This window comes from Dipodomys merriami, unplaced genomic scaffold (assembly GCF_024711535.1).
Source record: "Dipodomys merriami isolate MVZ:Mamm:240054 unplaced genomic scaffold, mDipMer1.0.p SCAF_15, whole genome shotgun sequence".
Classification (NCBI taxonomy): domain Eukaryota; kingdom Metazoa; phylum Chordata; class Mammalia; order Rodentia; family Heteromyidae; genus Dipodomys; species Dipodomys merriami.
The window spans coordinates 19,278,371-19,299,123 of record NW_027202826.1 but is presented as its reverse complement, the minus strand read 5'-3'; the positions used below and the strand labels follow the sequence as shown (position 1 = coordinate 19,299,123).

General features: G+C 36.7%; 1 protein-coding gene across 2 annotated transcripts in view; it reads left to right on the top strand.

Moving 5' to 3' along the window:
* Positions 1–20,753, top strand: part of Ppp3ca (protein phosphatase 3 catalytic subunit alpha) — a 257,022-nt gene that overhangs the window by 202,029 nt on the left and 34,240 nt on the right. For both annotated transcript variants that reach the window (XM_070022342.1, XM_070022343.1), the window contains exons 9-10: positions 16,601–16,726; positions 19,639–19,713. In XM_070022342.1, coding sequence (XP_069878443.1) covers positions 16,601–16,726; positions 19,639–19,713 — 201 coding nt within the window. The remainder of the gene's footprint in view (positions 1–16,600; positions 16,727–19,638; positions 19,714–20,753) is intronic.

The window sequence follows — 20,753 nt, the reverse complement described above, 5'->3', positions numbered from 1 at the left end:
TGTTTTCACTGGCATGCAGACAGCACATGATTCTCTGATTTCCCTCTCCCCAGCCCAGAGACCCATATCTACTGAATGTGTCTGCAGTAGCCCCACTGTCTGTCTTCTTCAAGAGCAGATTGACTTTGATGGCTGCTCCTCTGTAGCCAGGGGACATAATAACATAGTTACTAGTAGATAGGGTGCAGTAACTGCCATAGCCATTGGACACAAGCATGCCATTGGAATGAGCTTTGGCACTTAGTGAAGGATGGAGAGTACACTAACACGTACGTGTTCATGCCAACTGCTTGTAAGGCAGTTGACTCAGACACTTAGTCTTACATGGTAAGATATAATGTGATGTAATGTAAACTGGGAGTATCAACATAAAATACATTTGACACTGAATGATCAGATTAGGCCTTACCTAAGACAAAACAAAATCTATACTTTAAAGAATGATGAATGTTTACTAGAAAAGAAAGTGGGAGGAGTTTAAGGCAAGTGATTTTTTTTTTAATTTTAAGCAGCAAATACTTTTGTATAAAACCAGAAATTTGGGTTGGATGAGGGTTATTGAACTATACACAGGGTACAATGAGTGGACGTACTCACTGTGTGAGTATTGAATGCCCCTGACTTCTATTATCTACCTTGAGTGTAGAAAGAATGAACACATGAATAAAATTGAAGTGTGTGTGTGTGTGTGTGTGTGTGTGTGTGTGTGTGTGTGTGTGTGTGTGTGTGTGTGTGTGTGTGTGTGTGTGTGTGATTACTAGGGTTTGAACTCAGAGCCTGAATATGGCCTTCTTAGCTTTTTCCCTCAAGGCTAGCATTCTACCACTTGAGCCACAGCTCCACTTTGAGCTTTTTGGTGTTTAACTAGACATAACAGTCTTATGAACTCTTCTACTCAGGCTGGCTTCAAACCACAGTCCTCAGATCTCAATCTCCAGAGTAGCTAGGATTACAGGCATGGGTCACCAGTGCCCAGCTAAAATTGAAATGAGATATTATTTTATCAGAACAGACTTTATTCTCTCTATTTTCATAACGGCAAGTGATACAGTGTTGCTTGAGAACAAGCACAGTGTCTCATGGGTGGTGTTTGTTGCTTTTGTATGGTTCTGATGTGACAAGCTTGTGAGAGACACATGGGAACATCACTGTTTTTGAGATTTTGTCGTTCTTTCACTCTGTTGTGTTGCCTTAGGGTAGATCACAGGTTTTCAGGGAGGGGATAGAACTGTTTCATTTGGGGAACCTTTTCATGAGACAGAATTTCTCTGGTGAAGACAGAATTTCTCTAGGAAGACGAAAGATGTATTCTTCAGTTTGAGCATAATTTCAAAAGACTTGTGTAAAATTTCTGAAGCACTCAAAAGCTGTTATGCTAACTGAGTGTACAGTATGTGGGGAGTGGGAGCAAATTATTCACTGCTAAGGGGAGGATTAGTCTATTTGAATAAAATTAATGTTGACTAGAAATTTTAAAAAGTAATGCAATGAAAACAGGTAGTATGCACTTCCAGAACAGAATTGATGGAAAAGAAATGGAGAAGACTCTGGCTGGACCATTTTATTCTTACAGACAGATGATGATAAAGAATTCTGAAATTATGACCTAATAGTTATAGTATATTTGAGATGTATAGTGTATATCTACTATATATAGTATATTTATATTGCATTTATGTTTATATTTATATTTGTCTTTATTTTGTAGTTAAAGACAGCAGTAATACCCTCTGATAAAATGAAAGAGTGAGAAAAATGTGTTTATGCTGCCATATGGAACCCAGTAAGAGTTGTTTGCTTTTGAAAAGTTAAGAGAGCCAAGTGTCCCATTCTTTGTTATATCAATGTGACTTCCTGCAAGATGTCAGGGCAAAAGTTCTAAGTTTGAATCTTAGTTTTGTCACTACACAGCTAATTCTTTTGAACTTACTGGATATACCATGACATCTTTATAAAATTAGGATAATTTCTCTTTCCCTCTGGATGAAACCTTTACTGTAGCCCACCTGTACTTCATTGCTCTGAACAACTTGGAGCTTTCTTCTATTCACATTTGCATGTCTGCCCATCAGAGTAGACTAGACTCACTTCGTTTGTGTCACTGTGTAGTTTTCTTTATTTGCATGTGTGCAATACCAGCTATTTTCCCGTAAATATAGCATTGACTCTTTCTAGGAACCTTCCCCTCTATTTCAGCTGCATGCCAATCATATTGTAAAGAGTTTGAAACATGAGACTTTTTAAAACACATTGGGTAAATCAAGTTGCATGCCTGGTAGGTAGTCAATATACTTATTGATTATAGCATTTTCCCCCTTGGAATTAATAAGACCATATCCAAGTGTACCCTATCAATATTGACCCAGAGATCATTATCTCACTTGAAATCACTGCCATAAGTATTGCTGATACCCTTTCTACATTGGAGTTAAACATTTGCAGGACATTTTGCACATTTGAATTGCTTTTCTTAAGTGAATCTGTAACCTTAAAGAAAAGCTAATACCCAAATATACCAAATAGAAGAAAGTATTCAATGATGACAGACAGCTTCATAGTTTTCATTTTTTTTACCTGTTAAAGTGACTAGAACCTTGCCCTCTTACCAGTAAATATCCTCGTATCAAACACTTAGAATATGCCAAGCACTGTACTAGGTGTTGATGATATAGACTAATCAAGACAGACATAGTCTGTGCCCTCATGTGCTTTATATTCTGGTACTGTAATTGACATTTAGTAAATAATTCCACCTGCTACAACAGGTGGAGCTTACATGAGGAGCTGAAAGTTTGAGGATTGAGAAATGCTGTGGCAGTTGTAAATGCTGCTGTACACAGTTCATGGTGTCCAAATAATGTATAAATAATATATCAACCTCTGGGAAAATGTGTTTTACATCTTATTCTAAGTACATAGTTTCTTTTTTTACTCCAGAGATGTGCTCATCTAAGTAGCTAGACCAACTCCAGGTGTTTCCATGAAGACTAACTTATTTGAATGTGGTTTAAAAGAACCTAATGTTGACTTCGGTTAAGTATCTATGTGGGTGCTAGTTCTCTGTAGTCCAGATGTGGTCTTGAGTAGGTGTGTCAGTGGATGGGTGAATGAATATATGGAATCAGTGTAAAGAAATAAAAGTCTACATACCAGATACTGATTACTTACTTCCAGGAAGTATTATGGATAGTAAAATTAAGAAAATATGTTAAATGGAACATTTTGTACTTGAACTTTGTAAGGAAATTGAAGACCTAAGTCAGGCCCAGCGGGACAGGAGTTACATGGTTTCCTTATATGTGGAAGCTAGAATTAACTAATGGATTTATAAGTAAATGATACATTGGGTAGTATGCAAATGTATATAGATTTATTAACTGAAATGTGGTAGATTCAAGGCAGAGCTCAAATAGTATAATTCTTTAGAAAAGCAAAAGCAAAGTTTAACAAGATAAACACCAGGGAAAGGGTAACTTGAAAGAGAGAGATGGGGTTGAGACAAGGGAAGAAAAGTAGAGGAATAGAGAATAGAGCCGGGAGAATGTAGTCAAGACTTCATTGTATAGCCTACACAATTAAAAAGAGTGAGGGAGAAGGTTGATTGAAAGGGATGGGTAACAATGTTGAAAGGGGTGAAGTTGATCAAGATGTATTTTCTTCATAAAGTGCTTTGTTCAATGGTAATAACTCCTTTTACAACTGTTTACAGATAATTTTTAAAAAGGCAAAATAAGGACCAAACTAATTTAAAAATCAGGACTAGAGATGAACATGATAACAAAAAATCAATTCATGACTAAAGGAATTCAGGAAGAGAGAAATAGGAAATTAGGTGTAGAAAACAGATAATGGTATCATTTGCTAAAGTTCTGAGATGTAGCCACATAACACATTTTTTCCTACCAAAAAGACAATTTGATGAAAACAACTGGAATGGATGAGAAAAAGTATTTTCCTTTTTTTAACATTTTTTTTGTCAAAACTTGACATTTCAACACCCCCAGATATTTCCCAATCAAGAAGTAGTCATGGACCTCAGGGAACATGTCTAAATAAATAAGAGAATTATAGCTAGAAGGAAGAAACCTCATAGGACAAGTGATGTACAGAGGGGTTACAGTTACCTAAGTCAGTAATGAGTACATTTCTTTCTTACTTTCTTTTTAAATTTTTGTTATGATAAAGGTGATATACAGAGGGATTACAGTTACATAAGTCAGGTTAAAACTATAGTTCGTTTTGGACAATGTCACCCCTTCCTTCATTCTCTCCCAGTTTTTCCCTCCCATTCCCATCCGAAAGTTGAATAGTTCATTTTCCACATAGTGTCTCATGAGTACCACTGCTACATTTGTTCACCCTTTGTCCCTCCATTTCTGTTCCCCATCCTTACTGTTCCAAAGACAGATAAGACAAAAAGAAAAGAAATACAGCAACAAAGAAAAAAAAAAACTTTTTTTTTCCATTTCCTGGAGTTCCTTTTGATAACTATTATTTTATATCATCAGAGGCATTTCACCTTTCTGTTCCTCTCCTAAAAGTATCCTTCTTTGGTCTCACTGTGTGTGAATGTCTTGGTGTCTGTATAATTTGCCATATCCTGGTGTATTTCAGATCTAGCTTCTGCAAATGAAAGAAAACATGGGCTGTTTAGCTTGGCTTACCTCACAGAACATGATTTTCAACATTTACTTTTTTTTCTCACCTTCATGTCTGAGGAAAACTGTAGGGGTCTTAAGTGAGACCCACAAGGCCAGTCAGCATTTTTATGTATGTATGGGCTTCTGGGATTGAAATTCAGGGCTTGCTACTTAAACTCAGGCTTGCTGCCATGTGAGCCAAATTCCCAGCCTTTTTTTTGTTTTAGTGTAATTTTCAGAGGGAGACGTAAACATTTCTCCAAGTTGTCCTATGACTGCAATCCTCTTCCCGGCACTTTGTGAGTAGCTTGGATTACATGTGTGAACCGCCAAGCCGGGCTAGTTTTGAGCTAGGGTCTGACTAACATTTTTCCCTTGCCAGCCTCAAACCCTCCTGATCTGATCTGTGCCTCCCAAGAAGCTGGGATCGCCAGCGTGAGCCATCACGCCTGGCTAAAGATTTTAATTGCTCTTAGCCAACTCTTTGCCTCAGATCATTTATTTGAATATTAAAAATATAAACAGGAAGCCAGTGTTGTGGCTCAAGCCTATATTTCTAGCTACTTGGGAGGCAGAGAAGGTGGTAAATTATAGTTTGAGGCCAACTGGGGCATAAAAATATTTGCAAGACTCCATCCAGTGCCTGGGCATGGTATTACAAGCCTGTTATTTTATTGTTTTTATCTTTTTTTTAATAAGTTTTTTTTATTGTGAAAATACCATACAGAGGGGTTACAGTTACATGAACAAGGTAATGAGTACATTTCTTATCAAGCATTGTTGCCTCCTCCTTTGTTTTGCCCCTACCATCCTTGCCCTCCCATCTCTAGGACTACCCCTTCCCTCCCCCCTGGCCAAAGTTGTAAAGTTCGTTTTCAACATAGCATCTTGTACGTCTCATTGTTGCAATGGGTCCACCTGTATCCCTATTTAAACAATTCGTTTTTTTCCCTTCCCCTCTCCAAACTATACCAACATCAACTGCAGCGAAAACGGGGGTTATTATACTCTGGGGGAGGGACATACAAAGCAACAAAACAATCACCTTAAAAACATGTTAGAAACAATAGCACGAAAGAAAAAACCACTTGTGTCCTTATCTTGGGGTTCATTTCACCTAACAGACTTAAAGAGAAACTTTTCTGAAGAGGAAATAAGCATGGCCAATAGACACATGAAGAAATGTTCAACTTCTCTAGCCATAAAAGAAATGCAAATCAAAACAACATTGAGATTTCACCTCCCCCCAGTTAGAATCAAGAACTCTAATAACAACAGATGCTGGAGGGGATGTGGACAGAAGGGAGCTCTACTGTATTGTTGGTAGAGTGTGAACTTGTTCAACCACTTTGGAAAGCAGTATGGAGGTTCCTCGAAAGATTCCACATAGAGCTTCCTGATGACCCAGCAATCCCACTTTTGGGCATTTACCCAAATGATCACAAACAAGACCATACTAAAGCTACCAGAACAACTATGTTTATTGCAGCATTATTTACCATAACTAAGATATAGAACCAACCCAGATGCCCCTCAGTAGATGAATGGATCAAGAAAATGTGGTATATATACACAATGGAATTCTATGCCTCCATCAGAAAGAATGACATTGCCCCATTTGTTAGGAAATGGAAAGACTTGGAAAAAATTATATTAAGTGAAGTAAGCCAGGCCCAAAGAAACATAGGTCCCATGGTTTCCCTTATTTGCAATAACTAGTGTATGTCTGAGACAAGCAGAAATGGTCAGATAAGACGATGTTAGGCGAAGCCTGTTATTTTAGTTACAGGAGAAGCACAGTGGCTAGGCTAGTGGTGCACTCCTGCCATCTCTAGCTGACAGGAAGCACCCCAGATTGGCCTGGGAAATAAAGCAAGACCCTGACTTGAAAATAACCAAGGCAAAACTGGGCTGGAGCCATGGCTCACATGGTAGAATACCTGCCTTACAAGTGCCAGGCCCTGAGAGCAATTGTACTGCCATAGTATGTGTACATATGTGTTTATATATTATATATCTATATAGATATATAAATATACGCACATATGTGTGTGTGTGTGTGTGTGTGTGTGTGTGTGTGTGTGTGTGTGTGTGTGTGTGTGTACTTCTCCACCTCCTCACGGGTGAGGGAGAAATGGCACCTGTCCTGAGTTTAGGGGGGTGATGTTATAAGCTATAGGAGCTGAGGGTGGGAATTCATGTGGAACGTGTGAGCAGAGGATTTCATTATGGTGGGCTAAGACTTGGCATTTGCCTGAATACTAGATAAGAGAGCCTGCTGTTACCATTTATGGCTGTAACTGATCAAATGGAATATTCCTTCAAGGTGAGAGGGAGGAAGCTGGTGATCAGCTGCCTACACCCAAAGGGCCCATTGTTGGCCAACCTGTCAGGCTAACTATATGTATTATATATACCATTAATTCATGGTAGGGTTTGATATTTACTAGCAAACTATAGGCCCAAATTTTCATTTAAGGTATTTGTAGTTTAGGGTTTGGTTTTTTTTTTTTTTTTTTGCTTGAATTAAGTATTATACTTAGCTTCAAAAAAGCCTCATTTATTTCATTTTCTTTATAAACCCTTTTTTTTTTTTTTTTTTTTTTTTTTGGTTTTTCTATGTAGCCCAAGCTGTCCTCAGTTTATGATCTTCCTCTGCACCAGACCCCTTCACATTCTTTAGCTGAATGAACATGGTAGAATTTACACTCTACAAAGATAATTTCTTTAAAACAATTATCAAACAGGGAAATCTACAGAAAAACAGTATAAAATGTATATGTTTATGAATGAACAAAGCAGAAACCATGAATACAACTGTTATTACTATGGGATGCTAATGAAGACATGTAGACATTTATGTAGCCTACAAAGAACTGGAGACTGGGAAGTTGTTTTTGAGTGGTTTTCTAAGAAATAGCTCCTCTGAAGATGAAAGGAGAAAAATCCACTTCAGGCCTATCAGCAGAATGCACCTGCTTACCAACCTGTTATATCCAGGACTGGTAAATAAGTAGAATTAATCCACTGTGATGGTTGTCATACCCTTTACTATTGTCACCTTGAGTCACATAACTTGGTAGATTTCCCTTAAATGAATATGGTCAGAGTCCTTCAGCCCCAGGTATGAAAACAGAATAACAAAAACCATTAAAATTTCTTTTAAAAGGGGGAAGGGGTAAAGAGAATGTCGGGATGGTATAATTTGATCGACATACCTTTTATGCATACATTGAAATAAAACAATGAAACCCCATTTTACAATAACTACACACTAATATAAAAAAATGAAGAAGATTGAATACGAAAGATCTTGGGTCAAGTGCTAGTGGCTCACACTTGCCATCCTACTACTCAGGAAGCTGAAATCTGAGGATCGCTGTTTGAAGACAGCCCAGGCAAAAGAGTACACGAGACTCTTGTCTCCAATAAATTATTCAGAAAAGGCCAGAAGTAGCACTGTGGCTCAAGTAGTAGAGTACTACGCTTGAGCATATAAAGGCTCAGGAGGGCTGGGAAGGTGGCTCAGTGGTAGAGTGCTTGCCTTGCATGCATGAAGCCCTGGGGGTTCGATTCCTCAACACCACATAAGCAAAAAGAAAAAAAGCCAGAAGTGGCGCTGTGGCTCAAGTGGTAGAGCGCTAGCCTTGAGCTGAAGAGCTGAGGGACAGTGCCCAGGCCCAGAGTTCAGAACCACTACCAGACCCAAAAAAACAAAACAAAACAAAAACAAAAAGGCTCAGGCACAGTGTCCAGGCCCTGAGTTCAAGCCTTGGGACAAAAAAAAAAAAAAAAAAAAAAAAAGATCCTGGGATGGTCAGCTATCTAATAAATAGGTATTGTACTTCAATTTTGATTATATATATGCTATTTGTTTTATTCCTACAAACAGGAAATAATAATGATGATGGTGATTATACTAAGAATATTTGAAGCACTTACCATGTGCCAGACACTGCTCAAAGAGTTTCTTTGAGCCTTTCATCTTAGAACAACTCCATGAATTACCTTATAATTTTGACTTTATTGATGTGAAGCTAGGGCACATAGGAGTGGCATACTTTCCTCCAGGTTCACTGATTAGTCACAGATAGTGAGGAAATTGAAATTCAGCAGACTGACTTCATAGCCCCTGTTTTAACCTCTCTTGTCTGTTCTCTTCAGCCAGCACTTTGTTAGGTGAAAGGCCGCAGGGCAGTGTTTGCAGGATCTCCTCTTCAATTGGTGGCTCAATTGTGTTTGGGTGACCTAACTGCTCTTCAGATAGAAAGGAAAGCTTTTGAAATGAAGAGTCAATTGTTACCATTTTAAATTTGCATGAGTACAATACATCCAAATATTTGTACTATTGAAAGAGTGGAGTTTTAGAATAACTTTCACATTTTTCTAGAATAAATAATTCATCTCTTTAAAATGTATCCCTCCCCTGCCTCCCTAAACACTTAGACTTTGTTTGTTCTGCTCTTCAGTGAGTCCTTGCTGGAGGACACTTTGTAAATGGGGTTGCTTTAGACCAGGATTCACTGGTTTCCACTTAAACAATGAATGCAAAGGAGAGTAAAAGAAGAAATAATCCATCAAGATTTCGTATTTAAAACATACTCCCAATATATAGTTTAATGGAATTAATCTACCTGTAATCTATGTTATCTTCGCTCTAACAAATAACCCTTTCGATTTCTAGACATTCACCCTAAAGCCTGTAATTCTCTCTGCTGAGGAGGGTCAAAGCTGGATAAGAAAGAATAAATCAGAATCTTATAATTAATTGGTGTATTGAAAAAAGCCTGGACTTGAGTAGAGCAAGTTGTGAGCAAGAAAGAAAATGGAGAATGAGAGGTCCTGAGGTCAACCCCTGGTATCCACACCAAAAAACAAAAAAAAACAAAAACAGAAAAAACAAAACCAACCCTACCACTACATACTTATAAGTTTAGTCAGTGAAGTAATAGTAGAGCTTCAACAGAGTCTTAATACAAGTAGTTTATCTTAGATGTTGGCCTAGCCAACATCTGGATTTTAGTTCTTAAATTCCTGTGACACCTTCAGAAGGACTGAGTTCTCCACCTCCATTCTGAGTCCTCTCAACATTGTCTTTTAGATGTATAGTTGTATGTTCATTTGCCAATTGCATTGCAACAACGAGGGATGCATCTTGAGGCACTGAAATTCTTTTATTTTTTTTTAATTTTATTTTATTTTATTTGAGAACATACTGTACAGAGGGGCTACAATTACATGGGCAGGATAATACATACATTTCTTACCAAGCATTGCAGCCTCCTCCTTTGTTTACCCTTCACCTCCCTTCCCAGCCTCCCCCCTCCCCCCACCCAAATATACCCCCCTCCCCCCACCACACCGACATTGTAAAGCTGGTTTTGACATGACATTTTGTACTTCTCATTGTTGCAACAGGTCCACCTGAATCCTTAAATGACTTGTTTGTCCCCATCTCCTCCACATGTTATACTGACATCAAATATAGTGAAAGCGGGGGTTACACTGTGGGGGAGGGACATACAAAGCAACAAAGAAATAATCTTATAAATGCGTTAGAAACACATGCATGATAGTTAGAAAATTCTTACACTGAACTGAAACCTAGAAATGTAATTCTTTCCAGAGCCTTTAATATTGGGAAGTAGTGTTGAATGAAGACTTAAAATGATGGATTCTCACTTGCTTTTATTATCTAGGAATTCTAGACCTGCATGGGTCTCTTGGACAAAATTGTCTTGCATAATATTGTTTCCATGGCAAATAGTGTGGACAGCAAACACATAGCTCAGTTCCAGGGCTATCTCAGTGGTAACTTAGAATCAATGCAAACTAACCCTTATTTGCCTGTGATGTGGGGAAGCCTTAGTGGCATTGCAAGAGAGCTAACCACAAGAACAGTGTTTCCCATATCCATACAGTCTCTGATGTCTGAAAGCTTCAGCTAAAGCTCTCTCATTTAGCCTAGATTTATGTAACTCTTACTTCAATATTATAATAATATGGATTAGGACATAAATTAGGACCAGTTGAAATGAGTAAGGGATGTGTGGTGGTTGTTCCGTGTTAACAAAATATATTTAATGGAAAAAATCTAAATGTTCTATACAAAGTTGTAATATTAGTAATCATTCACAATGTTTGATGGACATGGCCTAATTCCAATGATCATTTTGGGGGAGGTGGCAAATTTTCTAGATCCTGGTATGTAGATGTAATATATAGGTGGGATTATGAGGTGGCAAAGTATCAAATATAGATAGGCATCCCTTCCTTCAGGGATGAAGCTAATATAGAACTTGCGTTTCTCAAGTGCCAAATATTCCCTCTAAGGCATGTGCTATCATGTATATTAATCATTAATCATAAACACTATTCTGTTTGATTTTCATGCTTTGAAAAGAAATATCATTTCTATTTTACAACTTGGAAAAAAGATGTTTGAAGAAGGAGAATGTTTATCAGGTTCACATAATTGATTTGACAGAGTGCTATGCTATTTCTATCTATTTTAAAAGTATGTTTTTATAGGTTTTAAGACAGAGTTTAGCCTGTAACACTGGGATATTGTCTTATTCCTAAAATCCATCTTGCTTCCTTTAAACCTCTGCTCATAGTTGTCATTTTTTGAATTCTGTTTCTTTTGAGTTTCTGAGAACTTATCTTTTCTATCTGTCTCTTAATGTCTTTCTCTTTCTCCCTTTTATCCTTGTTTTATATTTCTTTCCCCTGGGTGATTTCTTCAGCCAACACAGTTGAACATCAACCATATGCCAGATATAATGTTACAATCTAAAAAGATACATTCCTTCCATTACTTTATTCTATTAACTTATCCTAAATTTAAAATTGAACAATAATGTCATTCCCAATTTGCCAATGCTATACTGAAGAAAGGAAATATTTATACCTGATCATGCCTGTGTTGTATTGTGTTACACTACACACATAAACACACACATCCATACACCATACAAATTGTCATTTCAGGGATACCTAGTACCCTCTCCTTCCTTCATTAATATCCAGATTTTATGTAGTTGACTTTAACAAACTTTAAAAATATACTAGGAAATCAATAGTGTAAGAATACAAGAAAAAGGCATAGTATGTAATTATTATGTTGTAGAAACATTCCTATGTCTGATTGAATATATCATTTAAATTTTTATAATTCGTAGCTGCTCTTTCAGAATCAAAGCCCTCTTGCATACAGCATACCAGCATAATCCTAAAAGACTGCTTTAGAATATCATGAGTGCATGAGGCCTACCTCAGAAATTTGGTCCACCCAGCCCTGTACCTTCTTCTGTGAAAGTAGGACTTTGCCAAAGGAACACATTGATAGCTTTTCTGCTAGGGATGTGTGGGTGGGAAAATTGGAAGGAAAACACATGCTAGATCTATTATGCAATTTTTTTTTTTTTTTTTTTGCTATTTCTGGGTGGATTCTGATTCTGATTCTAGAATGCCCCATTTGGTTTTTTCTCATCTTTGTTTTTCTTGTGTCCTTTTTTAATATGTGAGTGTATCTTTTTTCTCCCTCTTGATGACAGGAGTAGATAATCAGACAAGGAGATGAAAACTGTTAACAGAGGACAATAAAGGGAATTAAATTCTGTCATTTCCAGGTTTGGTTATAGTCTAGCGATTTAGTTCATGACTTTATAGACAGAGCAATGTAAACATAGACATTCCTTTCCTTGAGCTTCACTGGACCACTGTGTCCCACTTAAATATCCATGTGTCTTGAGACCTCTAAGAAATGTGAAATTGTCAGCAGAATAGAACAACGCCTCCACTGCAGACTTTTGTTGCTTTTTCCCCCCTTTTGTTCATGTCTCAGACAAGGTCTTAGGAGGTGGTCTGGAGAGATTCTTGAAGTGCAGCGATTTGTGTTCTTCATGTTGCACTAGAGATAAATGTCTTTCAAGTACTTTAGAGAAGAGCACACTCCCAGGGCTCGGGTTGAGTTTTGTAATCCCAGTGACAGAGGCAGGTGGCAGAGGCGGAGGATGTGGGAGGTGAAAGATGGAATGGTAACTGTGAATTTCGTGACTGCAGATATCTGAGACTAATTTGGTTTATTTTTTTTTCCGTGTATCTTGGTGACATATAGTTAGGCAAAAATACCAAAATTTATGAGTAAGTTATATTAATGTAAGGTTATTCAAAGATTTTCTTTTGCATAAATGTGGTATGGAAGAAAAAAAGAATACACATTGGGAGGTTTGCAGTTGCTTTTTTAAAATTTAGGGAGATAAGAAAAGAAGTCTTAACAATAGCTTATAGAATAGCTGAGTGTTAATCAGCCATTAATTGCATAAGTAATGAAGTTCTTCTTCAAGAAGTCTGTTAACAGTATTCAGATTGGAAATTCCCTAGATAAGCCCACTCATACAGATGAGGAAACTAAGTCCTAACTTAGAGACATGTAGTGACCTTGGATCGGCTAAATAATTAGTGACAGAATCCATCTTGCAGTTTAAGCTCTTGGCCTTTTAGTTTAGTGTTCTTTTTTAAAGACACTAAACGTGAAAGGAAAAACAATCTCACCTTCAAAACTTGAGAGACATTAAGAGATGACGTTGTTATGGTAAGAGCTGATCGTACACTAGAAAGAGCAAGATCTTTACACTGAGATCAAAACAAGTTGACTACTCTCTGAGTGTGACTTTGGACAAATAACTTCTCATTTTCAAGCTGCAATATGTAATAACTACTTTTGAAAAATGTTGTGAAGGTTTATGATTAGTATTATAAAGGGCCAAACATAGTTCTGGCATAAAGCAGATGCTCAGTAAATATTTCTACATGAAAATAGTACTAGCTGTATCCGTATGTATTGAATAAGTTTACTGAGCCACTGTGGATGAATAAATGCATTTATTTATTTTGTCCCCATCTACAAAACAGTTCTGTTTAATATACAAGACAAGACCAGTCTTTGCTTGTGACTTTTCATCCCTTTTCACTATGATGTGGATTTTAGCAACAGCTAAAACCTTTTTAATTATAAATATCACATTCAAGCTTAAATTACTAAAACAGCTAGGACTAGAATATGTACATTCATCATTTATGAAAGACATCAGGGACTAGTGGAAAGGAAATGGATTTGGTGTCAGGAAAAGCTGAGTTAGAATAAGGCTAGGATCTGTCTGTTACTGTTTGCATGAGCTTGAACACATTTCCCCAGCACAGTTCTTTTGTAACATCAGGGCAAGCACCCCTGCTTCTCAGATTCACTTTGAGGACTAGAGTAAAGATTATGTGAAATTTCTCCCTGTTCTCTAGTGCTGTTAGTTATAATGTAATCATATATTCTGTGTCTATGGAAACAAAAAAATGGTTCTAGGACCTCCAAAATTAACAGATTCTCAAGCCCCTTATATAAAACAACATAAACAACATAGACATTTATGGCTCATGCCTGTAATCCTAGATTCTCAAGAGACAGATCCAAAAGATGGTGTTTAAAGCCAATCCTTGGTAGAAAAGACCATAAAACACCCATCTTGAAAATTAACAACATGAAGACATGACTCAAGTGGTAGAATGCCAGTCAAGAAAGCAAGCCCAGGAAAGTTCAAGCCCCAGTACCGATGTCTAAATAAATATATAAATAACACTTTCCATTTATCTACCTTCCTTTACATTTAAATATTACAGATCACTTATAGCACCTAAGAGGATGTAAATACTACAAATAATTGTTAATGTTGAATTGTTTAAGAGCTAGTCAAAAGATTAAAAAAACAGACTATACATGTCCAATACATAGGTTTTCTTTTCTTTAAATATTTCCCTTGCAATTTGTTTACATGTAAAAGAATGAGTCCCTTCACGTTTACAGGCTTTGTCTCCATAGCATGCTTCTATATTTCCTGGTAACATGTTGTTCAACTAAGATAACTTGTAGCAAAGATCTTACCATTTGAGCTTACAAGGTTGAACAGCTGCAAGCTTCCAAAAATATTAGCATATTGATGAACTGCAGCATGGGCTGTGTGGTCACCATAGCACCATAACCGGGTATCTATTGCTTTTTCATATTGTACACTAAACAAGCTCAGCTAAAAAAGTATGTTAGTGACAGTGGCCACAGAGGCACTGCCCATTTTGTATGTATTTAGATCGGGGATGCACAAGATCATAAAAAGGTCAACAAGAAGTCATCCCATATGGAAGATCAGAGGGATTCAGAACAATTTGCTAGTGGGGGAAAAAGTTTGTATAGAAAATGAGTCTAAGCCTAGTGTATAGTACTTGCCTTTTAAGAAAGTGAGAGCAGTCATATGTAGGTATACACATACATAGAATAGTTATAATCAAATTTCAATGACAAATGCCTTGTGGTGGTAGGAATTCAAGGATTCAGGTGAAGGAGAAAAGACATGCACCAGAAGGAAGCAGAAAAAGGATAGTATCGAAAGGGACGGTGTTTGGTCTATGGAAAGGTCTGGGATTTTGAGAGACTGAGAAAAAGTCAGAAGTAAAAGATCAACTTTTAATTTTAAAGCATTGTTATGCTAAGTATATTCTTTTTTATTGTGAAAATACTGTACAGAGGAGTTACAATTACATGAGCAAAATAATGAGTACATTTCTTACCAAGCATTGTAGCCTCCTCCTTTGTTTCCCTTTCCCCTCCCATCCTCCCCCCACCCCACCACCAACCCTCCTCCCCCCCCAAAAAAAAAAGTTGTAAAGTTCGTTTTCGACATACAACTTGTACGTCTCATTGTTGCAATGGGCCCATAGTCTAAAGATATTATCACATAATGCAGGATATGACCCGTTCTTTATTAATATAAATGCTCAAGCCCAATAACCACTCACAAACTTTTTAAATAAACAGGTGCTTTGATTAGCTATAATCGTATGCTACACAGCACACTGTAATATAACAACTTAAAATTGAAAAATGCAATGAAACTATTTTATTAAATATTTAACCAATAAACATACAGAAAGACAGACAATTTGGCATTAGGTAGAATCTGTCTAGAATTCTGCAGCAGTGCAACACGGGTCATGCCATGGTATCATAATAAAATGAAATCTTACCAGAATTAGGGAGAGTGTGATATGGGAATATCATTTTGGGTATTTAGAAGGCTATCATTTAGAAATAAAAGTGTATTTGTTCTGTATCTTTCAGAAAAGCAGAACTAGGATTAGTGGATGATAAACGCAGATTTAAACTGAGCCTGAGATTGTCCCAAAACTTAGAATTGTCTGTCCATAGAATTGGTGGCCCTATTAAAACAGGTGGTTTTCCCTTTATTGATAATGTTCACAGAATCTAACCCTAAAGACTGAGTTTTCAAGCCCAGTTAGGGTTCCCTATAATTCTTTATAACTATATATCTAACCTACAGTTCCTGTACAATGAAGACTGAGCACACAGGTTTGCTTGTACAACTCACGGATGATACATTTATTTTGAGAAGTCATAGATAGAGTCTGCAGCATATTACTTTATGGAGATTTAATCCAAGCACTTTAAAGTCAAGAAAGCAATGTTATTTAAGGTATTTTGAGTTCTTCTGGAACTACTTGTCTTTTTCTAAAAAGACAAATTCAGTTCAAATATTTAGAGATTATTAAATTATCTCAAACTATTTTAGCTATGCTGCTTTTTTTTCCCATGTGATCAGGTAACAAGTAAGCCTAGAATGTCCTTGGCTATATGAGGTGAGCCAGTTCCTCAAACAGTTGATTAACTATATTATGTAAAAAATTTGCCAAGTTATTGATACGATTTTACATTTACTCTTCACATATTATAACACCTTCCATTGTTGAAGTCCATTGATGTATAAGAATTCAGGATTAAAGAAGATATTGTAGTACTTAAATACTTGAATTTTCATAATCAACTAAGGTCATGTGAAGAAGCAGAAACGATATGCTTTCAATCTAACATCCTTTTGGTTTTTTTCTTTGTTTTTTAGCTGCAGTATTGAAGTATGAGAACAATGTTATGAATATCAGGCAATTCAACTGTTCCCCACATCCATACTGGCTTCCAAATTTCATGGATGTTTTCACTTGGTCCCTGCCATTTGTTGGGGAAAAAGGTATGTTTGTCAAAATTGGAAATGTCCTTAATAAAATATATAGGAAAGAAGGAAAGGAATTGTATTCTGCTTTACTGTGAATCACTCTGAAAGCATGGTCAGACCAATCCAGTTCAAAAGCTGCACCATGAGAGCTAATTTGGAAGTGTGTCACTGTATCTAGGGTAATGGGACCAAGCGAATGAATTCAGGGAAAATGAGGACTACTTAGAAAAAGTCATTCATTATCATTTAGATAATATCATGATTGCAAAACAATAGAAATACAGCTTTACCTGGTTTCAGATCTTTTTACCTGATTCCTATGTGCTATATACCAAATAGTTTACTTTGAAAATTACCTGTAAAATTTAAAGGTTATTATAGTCATATTCTATGTACATTTCTCATGGGAATAATAATGATTATTCAGTCTTGCCTACAATATTTCAAAGGATAACATATAAAACTCTAGGGTATTAAAATATAGCAACAAAAATCAATGCTATTATATTAAAAAAATATAGTAGCCATTTATATATTGCAAGGTAGAAGACAATGGAACTAGTTCACATTTAAAAGTTGCCTAAGCCAGGCACTGATAGGATCATGCATATGATCCTACCTACTCAGAAGACTGAGATCTAAGTATCATGGTCAAAGCCAGCCTGAGCAGGAAAGACCTTGAGACTCTTTATCTCCAGTTGAGCACCAGAATATCCAGAAGTGGAACTGTGGCTCAAGTGATAGAGCACTATGCTAGTGCATAGAGCAAACAAGTTCAGGGACAGTGCCCAGGCCCTGAGTTCAAGTCCCAGAACTACCACTATACCCCCCATCAAAAAAATGTTGTCCAATAACTTTCTCCTCTCCTTCCTTCCTTCCTTCCTTCCTTCCTTCCTTCCTTCCTTCCTTCCTTCCTTCCTTCCTTCCTTCCTTCCTTCCTTTTTTCTGCCTTCCCTTCCTTTCTCCACTCAACTTATCTCCTTTCCTTTATTCTTTCCTTTCTTCCTCCTTCCTGTTTCCTCTCCCTTTTTCTCACCCTCCCTTCTTCCCTTCTTTCCTCCCTCCTTCCCCCCTCCCTTTTTGTCCTTTGGTGGTTTTTGTTTTTTGTATTTTGACTGTTGCACATATATCTTCTCTCACAGCTCATGAGAATGCTAATGGTTATTGTAATAATAGACAAGAGTTTCCACATCTTTGAGAATAAATGATACCAGGAGTTGTAGAGGAAAGCTACATATTTTCCGAAACCCCACAATATCTGGGTTGTTTTTGTTTTTTTCTTTTCCTTTAGAGGATGACAAAGAGGACAAATTATGAGTTTCCCTCTGGAAACGCAAACTATATTTTAAGCATATTCTCATTGGTAGTCTGTTCACTAATTTCTTGGTTCATCAGATTGTAGTACATGATAGAATACCTGTTAGTTCCACTGCACACTGCTTCAGTGTGCATCCTGACTGTCTCTCACACCCTATATTTGGAGGGTTTTCATTAATTACTCAAATTTTAAGCATATACCATAAAATACCTTGATATATTTACAAACATAATTTAGTATTGATAAACTGAAACTCGAAGTTAATGTTGACTCCTCTAAAGGTTTACTTATTATCATATATTCTTACTTAAAAAAAAAAACAACCTCTTTTGGGGAGTGTATTCAGTTTGAAAAGTCTTTATGCTTGCTAAACAGGCAGTTGATTATTTGAGCCTACTCTCTCAACCTTTTCTCTTTCCATTCCTTATTAAATAGTGTCCTGATTTTTTTTTGGGGGGGGGTCTGGACTCTTATTTACATTGCCTGTGAAGCATATGCCAGGCATATATGTTCTTTTCAGCTATTGAGATGAAGTCTCATGGACTTTTTGTCCAGCTGTCCTCAAACTGTGATCCTCCTAAACTTTGCCTCCTAAGTAACTGGGATTAGAAGCATGAGCCATTTTTAAAGCTCTTAATGACCATTTTTTTAAAATATTGTCTTTAAAAAGTGGCTTTTTGAGAGATTAGCAAGCAAGCTGCTTTTTACATGATAAAATCTAGTTTCAAGAAATTTTAAGAGTGATAGCATATACATTAGCTTAAAAGTACTGTATCACTAATTTTCTGTGCCTGGCACTTACAGCTAGCTAAAATTTCTGGCTAAACTGTACCTAAGGTGTCTTAAAGCTTTTTGGGGTCTCAGAGTTAATGATATTTCCATCAACACATTCATTTTTAAAATTAATGTTTTCAAAACTACTTCAAATATATTACTTCAACAGTCACTAGTTTTTTTTTTTTTTTTTTTTTGTCGGTGGTGGGGCTTGAACTCTGGGCCTGGGCGCTGTCCCTCAGCTCTTCAGCTCAAGGCGAGCGCTCTACCACTTGAGCTACCGCGCCACTTCCGGTTTTCTGGTGATTTATTGGAGATAGGAGTCTCACGGTCTCTCCTGCCCGGGCTGGCTTTGAACCGCGATCCTCAGATCTCAGCCTCCTGAGTAGCTAGGATTACAGGCGTGAGCCACCAGCGCCCGGCTAGTTTTTTATTAAATACAAAGCTACATGCTTCTTATTATGCTAGCTTCTCTAGAGGGCTACACAATACAAAAAAAAAAAAAATCTGGCATTCACTTAGCCTCTGTTGAACAGAACTTATAATCTAATCTAATCTAGATCAAGCAACATTCCTGGGAAAAGTAAACTGTAAAAATAAACATGTTCTTTCTCATGCAATTATATGTTTGATTTGTCGTTTCTCCTCTCTTATAGTCAATGATAGGTTTTATTGTGAAGAGAATACAACTTAATAAAATGCAAAGTCTACACAAAAATCACCAAGTCTTGTTTTTAGAAATTGCTTTGTAATAGATTTTGTATACCTTAATTTACAATGTCAGAGTAATAAGGTTATAACGGGAAATCTGTACTTTTCTCCTTTTTTACTTTAGTGACTGAGATGCTGGTCAACGTCCTTAACATCTGTTCAGATGATGAACTAGGGTCAGAAGAAGATGGATTTGATGGTAAGAGGCCTGAACCTTTGTATTAATGCTAGTTGCCAGGTGATTACTTGCCATCTCATTACCAGCTCCATAGTTAAGTCATACATACTACTGAGAATGTGACATAAGAAACCATGAGACAATTATCACTTTGAAAATATTGTTGGAGCAGGAAGCTATTTCAATAAATATCTTTCAGTAGCTCACATTGCTAATTTACATTTTTTAGCTCCTTAAATAATTCTTTATTTTCTAACATATGTTTACATTAACTGAGAGCTTTAATAAGCATCCTTTAATGAAATTTCTCCTGTCTGATATTCACATGTTGAAACCTATGATAGAAGAATCATCTACATACTAATACATTGGTACCTATATTAATGCTGTAGTTTTTCATATCTGCATTAATATATAATGAATAAGTTATGAAAGATTACCTATTTTTATATTATTTGTTATTTAGTTCGTCTGAAAGAATATACATTTCCTATTAAGAAAGAGATCCATGAGGTAAAAATGAAGGGAAAAGTTTGCTTGGTCTTCCAAATGCTCTGCAAAATGAATGGTTACAGTTGGAATATGCAAGAGTAAACTTCATTTCCATAAACATCTAATGAGCTTCTACTCTGCACAGGGCCCTCAGCATCCCCAGGTGTACAAAAACCTGTTCCCTGCCTGAATCATAATCTGGTTAGAGAAACTGTTGTGTAACATATACCTTCAATAAGCCAAGGTGAATTATAAAATAAACAGTAAAAGTAGGTGGCAGAGGAAGCTAGATACTGTAGCAGTATATTTAAATAGATTGTGTTGCTAAAAACTACACTTTGGTAAGAAGAGCATGTGTGCCTTTCTAAAAGTGCCAGAGTGGCATGATTTAATATTTACTGTTCTTAATACAAGTCACAGCTTCAAATCAACATTCCTAATGCTGCAGGCAGAAATAAAAATTGTATACTGGGCAAAAAGAGTCTACGTATGTCATCAGATTTTCAGTGTACCAATTTCTGTCGTATCTCATCCAGATTCTCCTTTCTACAGCTCCTCTTCCTAACATG